The sequence below is a fragment of the Sciurus carolinensis genome, chromosome 8, assembly GCF_902686445.1.
Source record: "Sciurus carolinensis chromosome 8, mSciCar1.2, whole genome shotgun sequence".
Lineage (NCBI taxonomy): Eukaryota > Metazoa > Chordata > Mammalia > Rodentia > Sciuridae > Sciurus > Sciurus carolinensis.
Genome location: NC_062220.1, coordinates 44387789 through 44406594, shown reverse-complemented (window position 1 = coordinate 44406594; position 18806 = coordinate 44387789). Strand labels below are relative to the sequence as shown.

Below are 18806 nucleotides of genomic sequence, written 5' to 3'. Positions count from 1 at the left end.
GATGGAATTCTGCTTCTGGGTATATACATAACAGAAATGAAAACATATGCACAATGTATACACAAATGTTCAACAGTAATATTATTCATTATAACCAAATGGCAGCAACCCCCAACCAATGAAATGGATAAACAAAATGTGGTGTATCTGTACAATGGAACATTATTCAGTTACAAAAAGGGATAAAGTGCTGATACATGTTATAACATAGAGGTACCTTGAAACACTATGCTGTGCTAAGTGAAAGAAGCCAGTCACAAAAGATCACATGATTCTATTATCTGAAATGTGTAGAATGGAGACAATCTGGAGACAAGAAAGTACAACAGTCTCTCCTGATTCAAGGAGTGATGTTTATTCCAAGATGCCCCAACAGATGCCTGAAACCAAGGATACATGTGTTGTGATGCTGCAATAGTGAATCTGATAACTGAAACAGCTATTGAGGTAAGCTGGTGGGTAGCTATGTATAGTGGACAAATAGACAATTCACATCCTGCCCAGGATGGAGGAGGATGGTGTAAGAATTCATCATACTACTCAGAAGAAATAATAATTCAAAGCTTGTGAATTTACTTCTGGAATAGTCCATGTAATATTTTCAGACAGAAGTTGCCTGCAGGAAAGCAACCAAGGGAATCAAAAGCATGGATAAGGGGGACAGCTGTCAATCAGTAGTTTCTTAGGGTTAGGGCAGTAGGTGGTGATAATAGGATTGGGCCATTGTAGGTAAGTGGTATAGAATTTACTTTTGAGGGTGAAGAAAATTTCTACAATTATGGTGACGGTTGTATAACTGTATAATTAAAAAAAACCATGAATTATCACAATGAAATTATTCTGAGAAAAATCTGGAACATGTGGTAGGGGAGCTATACTTGTTCAAACTATACTCAAATTGTAGTGCTGATGGGATATATAATAGATGTTGAGCAGCCTAGAAGCAACACTGTGGTTAAAGATATGGGATCATAATCATTAACATAGAAGATGTTATAGAACCTAAATTCATGTAGCCCAACTTACTAAACACAGTAGCTTAACAGAAGTTTCAAGGGCACTCTCAACATTTAATAGTACTGACTTTCGGTGATTAACACAGAATTGAGGACTGGCTCCTAGTCTTGGCAGTCAAGACAATGCTGAGGTTGGCTGTTCACAATAGCAATATTCGTTATAACCAATTTTCAACTAATTGTCTTCATTTTATAATAAAATGCTTTACCATTGGCTATGTCTTTTAAGTAATCTGGAGAGTATTTGGGGATAATAAAAGTTAAAGCTTAAGATTATATTAATTTAAAATAAAAATTTTTGTACAACTTATTTTACTTCCTTACTGAGGAGAACTGGTTCAGTCATAAAACCTAATTGGCTACATAGGCCATCATAGTTATTCTGTGAAATCTTATCTTACACCTGCCACATCTCTCCTTGATCACTTCCAAAGTCAATTGGTGGTAGACAAGAATTCCATACTAGGGTAATTGCAACTGAAAGTAAGGAAAAAAACAAGTGATCCCACTATCTCTTTTGATGACCATTTATCCTTTGTTTGGCATTAGTGTATGCTGTTTTTAAACCCAGAAAGAAAGATACTTCACAAATTACATAAGATGTAGTGTTCTGCTTGTTCTTTTTCATCAAAATCACTTTTTAATTAGAGTATCAAATAATTAGTACAGCAGAATTTATGAGATGGTGAGTATACCTTTCACACAGTTGGCCCAGGGTTTCATTTAGTAGTTCTAAGACCTGAATTATAGTTATGAAATTCCAAGTTTGTGTTTGAACACAGGACTGAAAGAATAAAAATGAAATGACTAGTAGTATGCACTATTTTAATTTTTTATTAATAAAATAGAAACTTAGATGCAAGGCAACTGCTTTGATCTTTTATCTGACCATATACTGCAGTGGCAATAGTTTTATAAAAGGACTTGGGTGAGAACAGTCAACATACCAGTTCTAACAAAAAATGAAGATTAGAATGTCTAAAGTTCAGTAAATGAAAATTTAATTGGAGCAAATTAAATATTAGAAATCATAGGAGTCTCTTCATGAGTGGGGCCTCCTTTAATAGTCTTCACCATAACCACTTGCAATCACAAGAAAATTCATTAAGATCAATCATGCTGTACAACCCCTAAAGGAAAAAACTGAGGGAACTCCTGGGTAATTTTCACAGCTTCATTATAAAGTCCAAGATCTGAAAGAAACATGTAAGCAAACATTAAATTCACCATGAAAAGCTGTAACATCAATCATTATCTAAAAGATTTCTATTTCTCTTTTCTTTCCCTTTTAGAGGTCAATTTATTTTCACAATCCAATGTCTAAAAGAAACATGAATCATATTTTCTATAGTTCCAATATAGAACAGCAGGCAATCCACTTTGTCATCCACTTGCAGGCAGTTTCTGCCTGCTTAATTTTAGGTGTTATGCCTTCAGTTCATATATTAAGCATTATTTTTTTATCATATTTTAAAAATTTCTACAAATATTAGTCTTTACTAAGTTTCCTTCATATACAGACACTACTGAGAGGCAGGCAAAAATGTTCTCCCATTTTTCTATGCGATTGGAAAACTACAGAAATTGAAAATATGGCAGATCTGTGACTCAAGACCAACACAAGTCAAGAACAGAATTGTTTTCCTCTTAATTACATAAAACCATTAAGTACCAGAATGCTTTATTTACCAAAAGGATTGTTATCTTCTTTAAACTGAACATAAGATGCACACATGATGGTTGCTTTTGCTGTTACTCTGCCAACTACTTCCACGATTCCAGAAATTTCTTCATCAAGCTAAAACATTGAATGTTAATTTGGTGTTACCATATTTTCGTTGATAATTAATCTGAAAAACATGTAGTTTTACTTATCTTTCAAATTATATAGTTTACTAATCTTTCATTGTAACAAAGTAACTTTAAAATTTGCCAGTGTTAAAACTGAACTGTAGCTTTTTAAAAAATGTTAAGTACTTAACTGTCAGCATGTTACAAATCCTGTTACATTTTTGTAGTAGCTTCAGGTCCAAAGATAGATTTGAACATTTAAGTCAAAGACAAACTCACTTAAAGATACTGAAAATGTCCAGAAAGCAGTAATTTGTTTTAAAAGGACCCAATGAGAGGAACTTGATATAATTTATATTTAAGAGTGAAATGTACACACTAACCAAAGAGCATAACAGATTTGTGTTCATAAAAGGCAAGCGAACGTTTTTAAGCACATTAAACATTAAATGCATTAATAAATGGCAATGGAAAATATATAAACACAAAAGTAGGGAAAAAAAAAGTCAGGTTTGGTGGTACCTGCCTACAGTTTCAGCTACTCAGAAGGTTGAGGCAGGAGTATTGTTTCAATCTCCAGCAGTTGGAGACCAACTTGGGCACATAGCAAGACCCTGACTCAAGGAAGGAAGGGATGTAGAGGGTAGGAAAGAAGGAAAATGGTTAAAAGAGAAAAAAAAAAAAAAAAAAAAAAAAAAAAAAAAGAAAGAAATTAAATTCTTGAGGAAGGAAGAAGTAAACAGAAGATTTTTATTATGTGATTTTATGGTCTTTCATCAGGAATGAGAACTGTTATTCAACCAGCACTTAAAGGATATATTAAAAAAAATCATGAGCCCAAAGAACCATCAGTTGGAAAATGAAAAATAAAATACAACAAGAGAACAAGAGTTTAATTTTACAGCTAGGGAAGTTTTAGAAGCTCATTCTTTATGCATTCACTGCAAACAATCAGAAACAGCAACAAAGCAATTCAAGATGAAGAATTAAACATAATGTAGTAGTTAATACTTAAACATACTGGCTCCATCAACTCAATGGTTCCATTTTTCCCTTCTCCATCTGAAAGAATAAACATCTTTCCAGTGGGATGAATCTAGAAAAAGAAATACACAATTTTAAAATTTCCACACAAATAAAACTAAAACTAGATAATGTTACCAAAGATGAGCAGACTGACCCTTAATTATTTGGTTCAAATTCTGGTCATGGGATGCCTAGTTAACTTTGAATTTCAGATAAACAATGAATATATATGTGTGTACTGTGTGTGTACATACATATATATGTATGTACATATGTATTAGAGGCTCCTATTTTCATTTGGAAAATCTGGCAACCCTCTGCTAAAATCCAAAGGAGGTCCATACTATGTAAAAGTGGGATCTTCCGGCAGTCATGATTTAGACAGTACAATATCCCATGGAGAATATGTTTTAAAAATTAGGCCTAAAGTACAAGGAGAACTGATTGCCAGAAGATCTGGATTCTACTCCTGGGTGGCACCTGTCCCTGTCATATCAGAATAACGCTCAGAGGATGCGAGGATGAAATGAGACTTAAAAATGGTTTTCCTTCAGCGTTCTGAGGTCACTGATTGCCAAGACTTTGGGTCTGCTTCTGGCTTGTAGGATGAGTGGGCTGCACCTTAACACTGGGGTAAGGTAACAGACTACTACCAGCTCTGGGAGCGACAGAAGCAAATTTAAGCAGAAAACGATGTTCAGCAACAGAGGCAATTCCAGAAGGAAACATGCGGGCTGGCCTAGTTGGCATCAGTCAAATCTTGCTAAACCGAAAACTGAGAAGGTAGGCGAGGGAGTCAGGTCTATAATTTACAGAAACACGGAACTGGGTGAGGGGCGCTGGGATTTGGAACCCAGTGCATTCAAAACCACTTAGTTTTTGCGCCATATAAGTGGCGCCAAAACAGAGCTGCAGTGGCTAAAGTGTGGGAAGTATTCTTGTGCAGAACGAAGCAAACAGGAGGGGAAGGACACTCAGCCTTTCGCTTCTCCCTCCGTTACCCAGAGTTCACCACCCGGGCAGTCACCGCCACACACCCGGGAATCCCAAGACCTCGAGCCCGCGCACCTTTTCCAGTCTTCCTACGAAGCAGACTGGCCGGTCGATGAACTGAGCTAGCATGCTGGCGTTGACGCGGGCCTTGGGCAACTCCATCAAGTCAACCATGATTACGTTTGCGGCTGGCGGGAAACGGGCTGACGACTGAAACTGAACGCTCCGCTGATGTCGGTGGGAAGAGTTCCCTCGCACCAATCAGTGAAGGGTGTCTCTCCAGCTCCGCCAATCAAAAACGCGGGAACAGCGATCTCCCTCACGCAGTTCCGGAGAAGGCTCTGTAGGGTGTGGGGGGGTGGTCTGCGTGCGGAAGTGGGGATCAGCTGCTTAGTGACGCGCGGCGTTCCGGAAGTTGTCCAGGTGCCGGCGGAGTGGGCCGTGGAACCCGGACTTGGAGGGGCGGCGCCTGAGGCGACGCTCCCGGCATCTCCGGCTTTCTAGCGGCTACTTGACCCCGGAAGTGGGGTGGCGGGCTCCGGTGCTGTAGTGGCGGCGGACTGCGGCGCGAGCCTCAGGTACGTCTTCTTGCGGGAGGCACAGCAGCCTCACTGTTTCTCCTCCCCTCGGACCGAGTGGAAAGAGCCATGCGGGAGTTGGGAGTCAGCGCCCGCCGCAGCGTTCTCGGCGGGGCGCACAGACTGACAGTTACTCCGCCTTCCCGCTTCGCGGTTCTGCGTGGGAGGTGGCGAGATGCTTGCTGAATGAAATCTGTGTCTCGGGCTTCTTTTTGACACCCACCTATCTGAAGCTGGAAAGCGGGGTCGTCAGTGTTAATGACTGTTTTCAGGCTTTTGCTGCTAGGTGGCAGAGGGTCGATTTACCCCTAGTTGCGTCACTTTACAGCTCAGTTCCCCCAGGTGTAAGAAAACAGGCTGACAAGATTACCTAGGGCCCTTTCTAGTCCTGACTTCACCGAGCTGTCAGTTCTCTCGCTTGCTCCGAGTTATTAGCAAATGGAAGCATCAGTGGGTGGGCACTGAGAGGGTCACAGGACAGGACCAGAGGGGGCAGCCTTAACTCGCTGATTAAACCAGAGCAGGTGCGCCTCTTCCTTGGCTTACGTTCTCCATCCGCAGAACAAGGATGTTTGATATATTTGCAGGGTCTCACCTAACTTTTGACCATGTGATTAACTGACTCTACTAACCCCTCCGCAGTCTTTCCAGGGCATCGCTCTTCCTCGTTAACCCTTTGAAGGTGAGAACTGGAGATCTGGAAGATAATCTGTTCCAAAAAATATTTGGGGGTTTCTCGAATCTGTTGCTGGTTCATAGTGTGGTTTGAAACTGGTGCATATTGATTTTCAGGATTTTATCTGCTGGAATTGGTACCTTGCCCGGGAGATTTCAGAATGAGTGCTCATAAAAATGCCATCAAATTGTGCTGCAGAAATTGGGAAGAAACTTAAATTGGGTATTATAATTTTGTGGAAACTGAGTCTGAATTTGCCAGAGCCACAGAACTGTCATTCAAATTTAGGCACCTGACTGAAGTCTTCAAGTCTTTATTTAGTTCTACAGTTGCCTTAGGCAAAGAAGATCTTTTCTGAGACTTCATGTGACCATATATGATTAAAATCTTGTATTCCATAATTAGATGATAGCTTCCCTCAGAGTTTATTTACTACTTATTATGTTTGTCTTAATAGTCAGTAAAAATTTCAAAGGATTTCATTAGACAAGTGTGGGGTACATTTAAATTGGGGTAAAAGCGGTGATTGTATGAGTGTAAGTCGTTAAAGTTTATATTTCTGCATTAAGCCTAAGGTCTTTTGCATTTTAGCATTTCTTTGCAAAGGAATTTGTTGTGCAATGTATAGAGTACCTATGGATGTGTTTCCTAGTATTGTTTTTTACTAGGAAAGAAGTCCTTAAAACACCAGATAAGAATATGTTACTTTATTACAGTTAAAGGACCACTTTTAAGCAAAGACTTTTTTTTTAAAAAAAAGATGAACAAGAAGATAATTTAAAACAGCATTTTGGATTTTTTGGAGTCACTTCAAATTTATTATGAAATAGATAATACCACAGAAAAGTACAGATAGCTGGTATGTATAATTTTGAGATAATTTAAATGAACATGTGTGAGCTTCTAATTCAGCTTAAGAAATGGAACTTTACCATTTAGTGGTTTGTACTCCGCAGTCGTTTCCTTGCTTCCAGCCAATCTTGAACAACACTTTCTTGCATATAATCATGTCCCATAAAAGGATACAGTTTAGTTTTGTCAATTTGACTTTTATATAAGTGGAAATATATATATATATATATATATATATATATGTTCTTAAGAGTAATCCATGGTGATAAATGTAGGTAGATTTCATTCTTTTACCTTTGCTATTTAATTCTATTATTGTCTGACATTTTGATTGTAGTTCTTTTTTGTTGATGCTGTGAGTAGTCTTGTAATGTGTGCTTGTACCATTGTGTAGCAGTAGAATTTCTGGAACATAGGGTGTGGATCTTTAGCTTTATTAGTAAAAGCAAATGATTTCCCAAATGGTGGGGTCAGTTTATCCTTTTATCTGGAGTTGAGGAGAGTTCCAGTTGATCCATATTCTTGGCAGCTCTTCCTCTCCAATCTGATAGAAATAGAATGGCTTCCTGTGATCTGAATTTATATTCCCTCATTACCAAGGTTGACCACCTTTTTGAGTATTTACTGGCCAGTTTTTAATCTTTTTTTTGCCCTGCTGATTTTTTTTCTTACTAACATTCAAGAGCTTTTTACAGTAGGGTGGACAGTAATTCAGTGAAGTGTTTTTTCAGTATTTTGGTCCATTTGTTCTCTTTTCCTTTCTTTCCTTCCTGTTTTCGACTAGAAAGAGCTCTTGCTTTTAATATAATTAAGATTTCTCCTTAAGTTTGATATAGTTGTAAAGGTCAATTTTTAAAAATCTCATTTAAGCATTTTTCCATCAAGGTAAAGATTTTTTTTTCTAAAATTTTTATAGTTTTGGATTTCATGTTTCATCATCTAGAATTGAGTTTTAGATATGTTGTCAGAAAGATGTAGTTTGTTTTCTTTTCATTTTTCGTAGCATCATTTATTTACTGTATTACCATTTTGTTACTGATCTCCAGTGTCCCTTTAAGCTTACAGATGTGGAGTCTGTTGTTGGGCTGTCAATTTCGTTCTATTGGTCTTTTTTCTGTCCCCATATCTACCCATTTTTTTCCATACTGTATGTAGTCTTATGATAGCTTTTGATGTTTGAGGCCATGTTTTTCAGGTATGTCTTGGTTATTCCTGTCTCTGCCATCCATTTAAAATGTAGCTTTTAAAGTCCAAAGGAAAACTGTCGCGATTTTTTTTTCCGTGTTGTGCTTTTGATCAAAATTACATTGAGTTCCTGGATTTCATTCAGAAGTAATAGGGCTGGGGTTATGGCTCAGTGGTTGAGTGCTCGCCTAGCACATGTGTAGGCCCTGGGTTCGATCCTCAGCGCCACATAAAGATAAATAAAATAAAGGTATTGTGTCCGTCTACAACAAAAAAAAAATTAAAAAAAAAAGAAGTAATAACAACTCTTACTATCCTTGAGCTATTTTAGTCCTCTTCCAAAGAATTTCAAAGTTTTCTGAAAGCTTTGACTTTTAGATTAGATGTATTCCTGGGTACCTTGTTTTTGACACTACTGTAATATCTTTTTTAAGTTAAAGATTTTAACCAATGGTTGCTGGCATATAAAAATGCCATCCTGCTAAACTCATTTCTTTTTTTCTTATATCTTTTTATTCTTTTTAGTTATACATGACGGTAGAATGTCTTTTGACATATCATACATACATGGAGTATAACTTTCCATTTTTGTGGTTGTACATCATGTGGAGTTACATTTGTTGTGTATTTATATAAGAGCATAGGGGGCTGGGGTTGTGGCTCAGTGGTAGAGTACTTGCCTGACATGTATGAGGCACTGGGTTCAATTCTCAGCACCACATATAAATAAATAAAATAAAAGTCCACTAACAACTAAAATAATTTTTAAAGAAAGAATATAGGAAAGTTATTTCTGATTCATATGACTGTCTTTCCTATTCCCATCCTCCCTCCCTCCCCTTCATTTCCCTTTGTCTAATCCAGTGATCTTTTATCCCCCCTACTTTATTGTGAGTTAGCATTCCCATTATCAGAGAGAACATTTAGCCTTTGGTTTTTTTTGGGGTTGGCTTATTTCACTTAGTATGATAGTCTCCATTCCATCCATTTCTCTGCAAATGCCATAGTTTCGTTCTTCTTTATGGCTACGTAATATTCCATTGTGTATATGTACCACATTTTCTTTATCTAATCATCTTAAACTCATTTCTAATACTTTTCTAAAAGATTCTTTTGAGTTTTCATATATGAATAATTATAGTTTTATTTCTTTATTCTTATACATTATGTTTAGTTTTCTTGCCAAATTAGAGCCTTTATTACCTTTGAACAGAAATGGTGTTAAGATGGGGTTTGGGTGCATAAATTAAAGTATCACACATACACAAAAGCTTCTTATTAAAGAAGTCAAACAATCCAGTCATCTAACACAGCCCTTATGTGGTGGTGCCGCTGAGCTATTAGGGACCCAGGCTCCTTCAGTCTTTCAGTTCTGTGTGCTCAGAATCTAGTTCCATATTAAGACTGCTTGATAGGCTGAGATTAAGTACTGGACCTCAAGTACGAAGTCTGCATTCCAGGCAGCAGAGAAATGGGCTGGCAAAAAGATGTACATTCACTGGACTTAGCTCCCTTCAAGGAAACTTTGTAGAAGTTCTTCCCAACCTGGAGTTCTGCTGGTTAGATTAAGAAATTTGTCTATTCTGGTTTGATAAGACTTTGGTTATCAAATTTGACCAGATGCAGTCTTGTGGTCTTAATTGAGATATTGAAATGAATGCTTTTTCCTATGTTGAACCATGCTTTCATCCCTGGAAAAAACACAACCTGATTATGATATATTGTCTTTATTATATATTTCAGGGTGTTATTTGCTGCTCTTTTAAGATTTGGGCATTCATGTTAGTGAATGACATTGGCTTGTAGTTTTTCTTTCTAGTATAGTTCTTGTCAGATTCTGATTTCAGAGTTATGCTATGAATTGTGCAGTGTTTCTTCTATTTATTCTCCAATATTTTGTGTAAAATTGGAATTGTTGACTGGCACAACTCACCTGTAAAACCCTCTAAGTCTAGTATGTTTACTTGTGACTGCTTTAGATGTATCCCATGCATTTTCTTAAGTACACGTTCATTTATCAAATTCTAAATACTTTTCATGTTCAAACATATTTCTTCTTTGACTCATGAGTTATTTGTTTTTATTTGAAAATTTGTAGGTTTAATAATTATGTTAATTTCTAATGTAATTGCTTTGTGGTCACAGAGTATGCTTTCTTACTAATTATTTGATAGTATTTGAAACTTACTATCTTGAAACAAGTATGTGAGAAACTTTTGTAAATGTTTAATGTGTGTTAGGACAATAGCATTGGCAAATTTAACCTTGAGGTTCTGCTGTTATGAATTTTTGAAGCCTTGTTATTTTACTACATAGGAGATTATGAAGCAAAATGGTGAAATTAAGTAGTGAAAGAAGCGACTACCATCATGCATTTTGTCTTAAAGTTCTTTTTTTTTTCACAGTTTTTTATTGGTGCATTATAATCATCATAATCATGGGATTTGTTGTTTCATATTAAGGATGTTTGTATCTAAATTTTTAAGGGATTTGGTCTGTAGTTTTCTTTCCTTGTGTTTTTACCTGATTTTGTATGAGTGTGATACTGGCTTCATAAAGTCAATTGGAAATGTTCCATCTCTATTTCATGGAATAATTTGAGGGACACTGGCATTAGTTCTTCTTTAAATGTCTGGTACAATTCAGGTGAGAATCCATTTGGTCCTGGAATTTTCTTTGTTGGAAGGCTTTTTATCACTGCTTTTTTCTCATTACTGGTTATTGGTCTTTTTAGATTTTCTATGTACTGCGGGGCATGCTGGGGATTGAACCTAGGGCCTTGTACGAGCGAGGCAAGCACCCTGACAACTGAGCTATATCCCCAACCCTTCTATGTACTCTTGATTCAATTTTGGCAGTCATCTATATCTGGAAATGTAACCTTTTCTTCTAAGTTTTCCACTTTATTAGAATATAAGTTTTCAAAATAGTCCCTAATAATCTGCCAGATTTCTGTGGTATGTGGTAGTTTCTCCTTTTCCATTTCTAACTTTATTAATTTGAGTCTTTTTCTTTTGGTTAGTTTGGCTAAGTGCTTATCAATCTTGTTTATCTTTTCAAATAACCAACTCTTTATTTTATTGATTGTTTGCATTTTTTCCCCCTCAATTTCATTGATTTTTGGCTCTGATCTTAATTATTTCCTTCCTTCTGGTTTTGGGATTGATTTGTTCTTATTTCTCAAGGGCTTTGAAATGCATTATTAGGTTGTTTATATGGGATCTATCTAGTTTTCTTATGTAGGCACTAATAACTATAAAGCTTCCTCTTAGAACTCTTTTCATAGTGTCCCAGAGGTTCTGATATGTCATTAATACCATTATTCTCATTTGAGGTTAAATTTTAAAATTTTTTCCCAATTTCTTCTATCAATTCATTACTCGCAAGTGTATTGTTCAAACTCCGTGTGTTTTCTGTGGGTTTTTTTGTGTTGGTTTCTAATTGTATTCCATTATAATCTGATAAGATGGGAGAAATTTTACCAGTCTTTTAAAAAAATTTTTGTTTGCTAAGAGTTGCCTTGTGTCCTAAAATATGGTCTAATTTAGGAGAAGATTCCATGAAACGCTGAGAAGAATATATATTAAGGTGTTGTTGGATGAAATATTCTTTATTCTATAGATGATTGTTATCCATTTGATTTATAATATTTTTCAGGTACAAGGAATCTTTTCTGAGTTTATGTCTGGATGACCAATCTAATGGTGAGAGAGTTGTGTTTGAATCACCCAGTATTATCTTACTGGGGTGTGTTTGAACCTTTAATTCAAGTAGTGTCTCTTTTATGAAACTAGTTGCACCCCTATTTGGGGCTTTATTATTTATTGTTTTATGTTGTTGTTGGAGTGTTCACTTTACTAGTGTGAAGAGATCTTTGTCTCTTCTGGTTGATTTTGGTTTGAAGTCTGCTTTGTCAGATATGAGAGCTGCTTTTCCTGTTTGTTTTTGGGCTCCATTTATATCTTTTCACTTTCAGCCTGTGTCTGTCTTTGCCTATAAGGTAATGAGTTTCTTGTAAATAACATATGAACAATAGGAATTCAACATATGAATTCCTGCCATTTTCATTTATTTTAATGTTTAATTTGGTCTTGATTCTCATTTGCTTAGCTATCTTGAAATGAGGTTTGTTCATTGGTTTAACACTGAGGTTTGTTTTTTATTTCCTTCTGTGTGGAAGTTCTGTAGTGCCAGATTAGTATAGTCATGGATTCTTTTACTTTCTGCTTATGTGGGAACATTTTTATTTCTCTTTTGATTTTGAAGGAGAGGTTTGCTGGATATAGCAATCTTGGTTGACAGTTACTTTCTTTCAGGACATGGAACATATCATTTCAAGCCCTTCTGGATTTTAGAGTTTGTGCTGTGAAAGCATAAGTACTTATGGTCGACTTATCTCTAAATATGACCTGATGTTTTTTCCCTGGAGTCTTTTAAAATTCTGTCCTTGTTCTATGTTAGGCATTTAAAATTATAATGTGTCATGGAGAGGTTTGTTTGTTTCTTTTCTTTCTTTTAATCTGTTCTTTATGGGGTCCTGAATGCCTCCTGTATCTGGATATCTGTCTCATTCTCAAGGTTTGGAAATTGTTCTGTTATTATTTCACTGAAGAGGCTATCCTTTCCATTAGACTGTTTCTCACAACACTCCTTAAATTCAGTGATTCTTAAATCTGATCTCTTAATGTTGTCCCAGAGTTTTTGTATATTCATTTTAATTTTGTCTGAATGTTCAAGGCTGGCCACTTTGTCTTCTAGCTAGAAGAGTCTGTCTTTAGCATGGTGTACTCTGATTTTATTTATTTATTTTTTAATTTTTAATTTTTTTGTACAGACTACATTTTGATTCATCGTATACAAATGCGGTACAACTTTTGTTTCTCTGGTTGTACAGGAAGTACAGTCAAACTGTTTGTGTAATCATACATTTTTTCTCCACTTAAAATGATGTTGGTCATGGGCTTAGCATAGATAGCCTTTACAATGTTGAGGTATGTTCCTACTATCCCTTTTTTTTTCCTAGTGTTTTGAGCATGAATGGGGGCTATATTTTATCCACTGCTTTTTCAGCATCTATTGAAATAACCATATGATTCTTAACCTGAAGTCTATTGATGTGATGTATTACATTTATTGGTTTATGGATGTTGAACCAACCTTGCATCCCTGGGATGAATCCCAGTTGATTGTGGTGCACTATCTTTTTAATATGTTTTTGTATGCAGTTTGCCAGAATTTTGTTAAGGATGTTTCATCTATTTTCATCAGAAATATTGGTCTAAAGTTTCTTCCCCTGATGAGTCTTTGTGTGTTTGGGTATTAGGGTGACATTGGCTTCATGAAATGAGTTTGGAAGGGTTCCCTTCTTTTCTATTTCATGGAATACCTTGAGGAGTATTGGAATGAGTTCTTCTCTGGAGGTCGTGTAGAAACGGGCTGAGAATCCATCTGGTCCTGGGCTTTTCTTGATTGGTAGGCTTTTGATGGCTTCTATTTCATTGCTTGAAATTGATGTGTTTAAATTGTGTATGTCCTCCACATTAAGTTTGGGTGGATCATATGTCTCTAGAAACCTGTCAGTTTCTTTGAGATTTTCTATTTTGTTGGGAGTATAGATTTTCAAAGTAACTTTTAATTAATTATGTTATATATTTTAATAGTGTCTGTCATGATATTTCTTTTTCATCACAAATCTTAGTAATTTGATTTTTTTCTCTCCTTTCATTTGTGTGGCTGAGGGTTTGTCTATTTTATTTACTTTTTCAAAGAACCAACTCTTTGTTTTTGTCAGTTTTTTGAATTGTTTATTTTGTTTCAATTTCATTGAATTTTAGCTCTGATTTTAATTATGGCAGGGACCATTTCTGCCATGCTGCTTGACAAAGTCTGAGCATGGGGAAGGGCTTGGCAAGGCTACCATTCCAGGAAATTGCTGCTGTCATCTCTCCTAGGAATTGGGTGTTTTCCTGTAATTATCATACTTATAACTATGCACTGCAAATCATATTTCCTGGATTGTTGTGATAAGAATTTAACCTCAGTGAGTCTGTGGAGCTTGGGGGAGGATGAGGAATGCTTTTAAAAATGTACTGTATCACATTTAATAAGTCTAAAGGTACATAGTTTGAGGAGTTCTTCAGAAAACAACAGTTACAGGAATTGCTTGCACACCTGTCCCAGTTAATGCTTTACCAGCAAAACAATCTGACAAACAAAACAGGAGACTTGTCCCCAAAGTGCAAGGACTACCCTACTTAGCTTACAAGATTGAGGGATGTTTGTGGTATCCACCTAGAGGGAAACAAGTAAATAAGTGTAAGGACCCACCTGCCACAGATCCACATCTTCTCTGTATAGGAGTGTACAATGAAAATGGTGAATGAATAATTATTATTTATGGTAAATGGACAAATCTCCAATATTTGTCCTTCCTTCAAGGGCTTGGATGTCAAGGACCACCCTGGAAATGTAGGACTAAAGAACAAAGAAACAGTATATGCAAACAACTAGAAAAATATCTTAAGATCAAGTGCCCTCATTGCATGGTAACTGGTTGAGTAGTTTATGGTGGCTTAGGTCTCACATATGTATTACAGTAGGTAGATGATAAATCAATAACATAAAGAATATTAGGACAAAAATTAAGCATTCACACTGATTGTTTGGTAGTAAATAACCTTAGTTTTAACTGAACTTGTTTAGGTAATAGAATATACCTTTAAGGTTAAATCAAAAACATAATAATATAAGCTGAAGATCAGTGCATGTTTTGCTTAGCAGTTCAGTAAAATTAGCTTAAAATAAAATACAGTCATTTTGCTCACAACAGGTTTGACACCAAAGGGTAAACAAAGGCCAGTAGGATGAAAGGAGGAAAATATCTTTCACTGTAATATACTTATGTGAGTAACTTTAAGTAAATATAGAAAATTGACCTTAATGTACCCGCTGTGTGTTAGACACCTACTGGAAAGTATGGTTAATGATAAATCTTGTGGTAATTTCTCTATAACTTGTATCTTGTTTAATCCTGCTTTACTTAATACTGTAAAAGAAGAGCTAAAATAAATCTGAGCACTTGCTTCAAGTTGCTCCAGGGGTTTGTGTTGTTCCTCTGCACCGACTCCACCAATCCTTTGGGGGAACCCGAGAGTTGCTGGGGCTGACTTCCAGCATAATTATTTCCTGTCTTCTACTACTTTTGGTGGTGTTCTGTTCTTCTGTTTCTAGGGCTTTGAAAGGTGATGTTAGGTCATTTAGTTGTTGACTTTTTATTCTTTTCTTGAATGTGCTCCATGCAATGAAATTTCCTCTTAGTACTGCTTTCATAGCATCCCAGAGATTTTGATACATTGTATCATTGTTCTCATTTACTTCTAAGAATTTTTTAATCTCCTCCCTGATGTTTTCTGTTATCCATGCTTCATTCAATAGCATATTATTTAGTCTCCAGGTATTAGAGTAGTTTCTGTTTTTTATTTTGTCATTGATTTGTAATTTCATTATGATCTGGTAGAATACAAGGTAGTACCTATTTTTTTATATTTACTAAGGGCTGCTTTGTGGCATAACATATGGTATATTTTAGAGAAGGATCCATGTGCTGCTGAGAAGAAAGTGTATTCACTTGTTGATGGATGGAATATTCTATATATGTCTTTTAGGTCTGAGTTATTGGTGGTATTATTGAGTTCTGTGGTTTCTTCATTCAGTTTTTGTTTGGAAGATCTATCCAGTGGTGAGAGTGGTGTGTTAAAGTCACCGAGAATTATTGTGTTGTGGTCTATTTGGTTCCTGGAATTGAGAAGGATTTATTGACATTCATGAATATACCATTGTTTTGGGCATAAATATTTACATCATTATGTCTTCCTGATTTGTGCTTCCCTTAAGCAATATGAAATGTCTTTCTTTATCTCTTTAACTTTGACTTGAAGTTCACTTTGTCTGATATAACAATGGAAACCCCTGCTTTTTGACTTGAGTATGTGTGTGTGTGGTATGTTTTTTCCCATCCTTTCACCTTTAGTCTGTGGATGTCTTTTTCTGAGATGAGTCTTGTGAAGGCAGCATATTGTTGGGTCTTTCTTTTTAATGCAATCTGCCAGTCTGTGTCTTTTGATTGATGAGTTTAGGCCATTATCATTCATGGCAATTATTGAGATATGACTTGTATTCACAGGTACTTTGACTTATTTTCAATTTTTAACTTGACTTGGTTTCTCTTTTAATTTTTTTTTTTTATTTTATTTTTTTTACGTTTACATAGGGTAATGATGTTTATTATATTTTTCCCCTCCCCCCCACCCCTCCCACCCCTCCCACCCCTCCCACCCCTCTTTTCCCTCTACACAGTCCTTCTTTCCTTCATTCTTACTGCTCTCCTTAGCCTAACTCTAAACCTAACCCTAAACCTAATACTAGCCCCTCCCACCCCCCATTATATGTCCTCATCCGCTTATCAGCGAGATCATTCGTCCTTTAGTTTTTTGAGATTGGCTTATCTCACTTAGCATGATATTCTCCAATTTCGACCATTTGCCTACAAATGCCATAATTTTATCATTCTTCATTGCGGAGTAATATTCCATTGTATAAATATGCCACAGTTTCTTTATCCATTCATCAACTGAAGGGCATCTAGGTTGGTTCCACAATCTGGCTATGGTGAATTGAGCAGCAATGAACATTGATGTGGCTGTATCTCTGTAGTATGCTGATTTTAAGTCCTTTGGGTATAGGCCAAGGAGTGGGATAGCTGGGTCAAATGGTGTTTCCATTCCAAGCTTTCTGAGGAATCTCCACACTGCTTTCCAGAGTGGTTGCACTAATTTGCAACCCCACCAGCAATGTATGAGTGTTCCTTTTTCACCACATCCTCGCCAACACCTATTGTTGCTTGTATTCTTGATAATCGCCATTCTAATTGGGGTGAGATGAAATCTTAGGGTAGTTTTGATTTGCATTTCCCTTATTACTAGGGATGTTGAACATTTTTTCATATATCTGGTGATTACTTGTACATCTTCTTCTGTGAAGTGTCTGTTCATTTCCTTAGCCCATTTGTTGATTGGATTATTTGTATTCTTCGTGTAGAGTTTTTTGAGTTCTTTATAGATTCTGGAAATTAGCGCTCTATCTGAAGTATGGTTGGCAAAGATTTTCTCCCACTCTGTAGGCTCTCTCTTCACATTTCTGATAGTTTCCTTTGCTGAGAGAAAGCTTTTTAGTTTGAATCTATCCCAGTTGTTTATTCTTGCTTTTATTTCTTGTGCTATGGGAGTCCTGTTAAGGAAATCTGATCCTGAGCCAACAAGTTGAAGATTTGGACCTACTTTTTCTTCTATAAGATGCAGGGTCTCTGGTCTGATTCCGAGGTCCTTGATCCATTTTGAGTTGAGTTTTGTGTAGGGTGAGAGATAGGGGTTTAGTTTCATTCTATTGCATATAGTTTTCCAGTTTTCCCAGCACCATTTGTTGAAGAGGCTATCTTTTCTCCATTGCATATTGTTGGAACCTTTGTCTAGTATGAGAAAATTGTATTTATTTGGGTTTGTGTCCATGTCCTCTATTCTGTACCATTGATCTACCTGTCTATTTTGGTACCAATACCATGCCGTTTTTGTTACTATTGCTTTGTAGTAGAGTTGAAGATCTGGTATTGCAATACCCCCTGCTTCGCTCTTGCTACTGAGGATTGCTTTAGCTATTCTAGGTTTTTTATTCTTCCAGATGAATTTCATAATTGCTTGCTCTATTTCTGCGAGGTACATCATTGGGATTTTAATTGGAATTGCATTGAATCTGTATAGAACTTTAGGTAGTATAGCCATTTTGACGGATATTAATTCTGCCTATCCAGGAACATGGGAGATCTTTCCATCTTCTAAGGTTTTCTTGAATTTCTTTCTTTAGTGTTCTGTAGTTCTCATTGTAGAGGTCTTTCACCTCTTTTGTGAGATTGTCTCTTTTAATTGATTTTTCCTTTAGGGTAGTTCCTCCCTTTGCTGGCTTACATGTTTTATTTTTATTTCTTCCTCATGGAATATTTTGTTGAGAATGTTCTACAAATAGAATGTGTAGGCTTTCTATTTGTAAAACCTTTTAACCTGTGTTTATCATGGAAGGATTTTATTTTGTCATCAAATCTGAAGGTAAGTTTTGCTGGGTATAAGATTCTTGGTTGGCTTCCATTTTCTTTCAGAGCTTGAAATATGTTGTTCCAGGCCCTTCTAGCTTTTAGGGTCTGGGTTGAGAAATCTGCTGATATCAGTATTGGTTTCTCCTTATATGTAATCTGATGCCTTTCTCTTGCAACCTTTCAAATTGTATCTTTATTTTGGATGTTGAGCATTTTCATTATAATGTGCCTTGGTGTGGGTCTTTTGTAATTTTGTGCATTTGGTGTTCTGTAAACCTCTTTTATTTGATTTTCCATTTTATTTTTCAGTTTTGGGAAATTTTCTGGTATTATTTCTTTGAATATTTATTCATTCCTTTAGTTTGTATTTTTGTGCCTTCTTCTATCCCAATAATTCTTAAGTTTGGTCTTTTCATGATATCTCATATCTCAGATGTTCTGCTCATGATTTTTTACCATCTTCTCTGTTTGGCTAACTTTATTTTCAAGATTAAATATTTTGTGTTTTCTGTCTTCCAAGTGATCAAGTCTGTTGGTTATGCTTTCCA

At 36.2% G+C, this 18806-nt stretch overlaps 2 protein-coding genes across 2 annotated transcripts in view; one reads left to right on the top strand and one right to left on the bottom strand.

The window, feature by feature from the left end:
- Positions 1-1832: 1832 nt before the first annotated feature.
- Positions 1833-5087, bottom strand: Rpa3 (replication protein A3). The gene is made up of 4 exons (XM_047560085.1): positions 4902-5087; positions 3829-3903; positions 2706-2814; positions 1833-2209 (listed from the first exon to the last, which is right to left on the bottom strand). The coding sequence occupies exons 1-4, from the start codon at positions 4998-5000 to the stop codon at positions 2127-2129; spliced, it is 366 nt and encodes a 121-aa protein (XP_047416041.1). The 5' UTR covers positions 5001-5087; the 3' UTR covers positions 1833-2126.
- A 133-nt stretch (positions 5088-5220) lies between these two features.
- The window catches only part of Umad1 (UBAP1-MVB12-associated (UMA) domain containing 1), a 257793-nt gene continuing 244207 nt past the window's right edge, over positions 5221-18806 (top strand). The window contains exon 1 of the mRNA XM_047560083.1: positions 5221-5404. The gene's annotated coding sequence lies outside the window, so the exon portion shown is untranslated. The remainder of the gene's footprint in view (positions 5405-18806) is intronic.

Excerpts from the sequence above, each read along its gene's own strand:
- Rpa3 (XM_047560085.1), bottom strand. The coding sequence starts at position 5,000 with ATGGTTGACTTGATGGAGTTGCCCAAGGCCCGCGTCAACGCCAGCATG. Across the intron at positions 3,904-4,901 it reads TCGTAGGAAGACTGGAAAAG|ATTCATCCCACTGGAAAGAT; the intron begins GTGCGCGGGCTC and ends TTCTTTTTCTAG. Across the intron at positions 2,210-2,705 it reads AGAAGATAACAATCCTTTTG|ATCTTGGACTTTATAATGAA; the intron begins GTAAATAAAGCA and ends TGTTTCTTTCAG.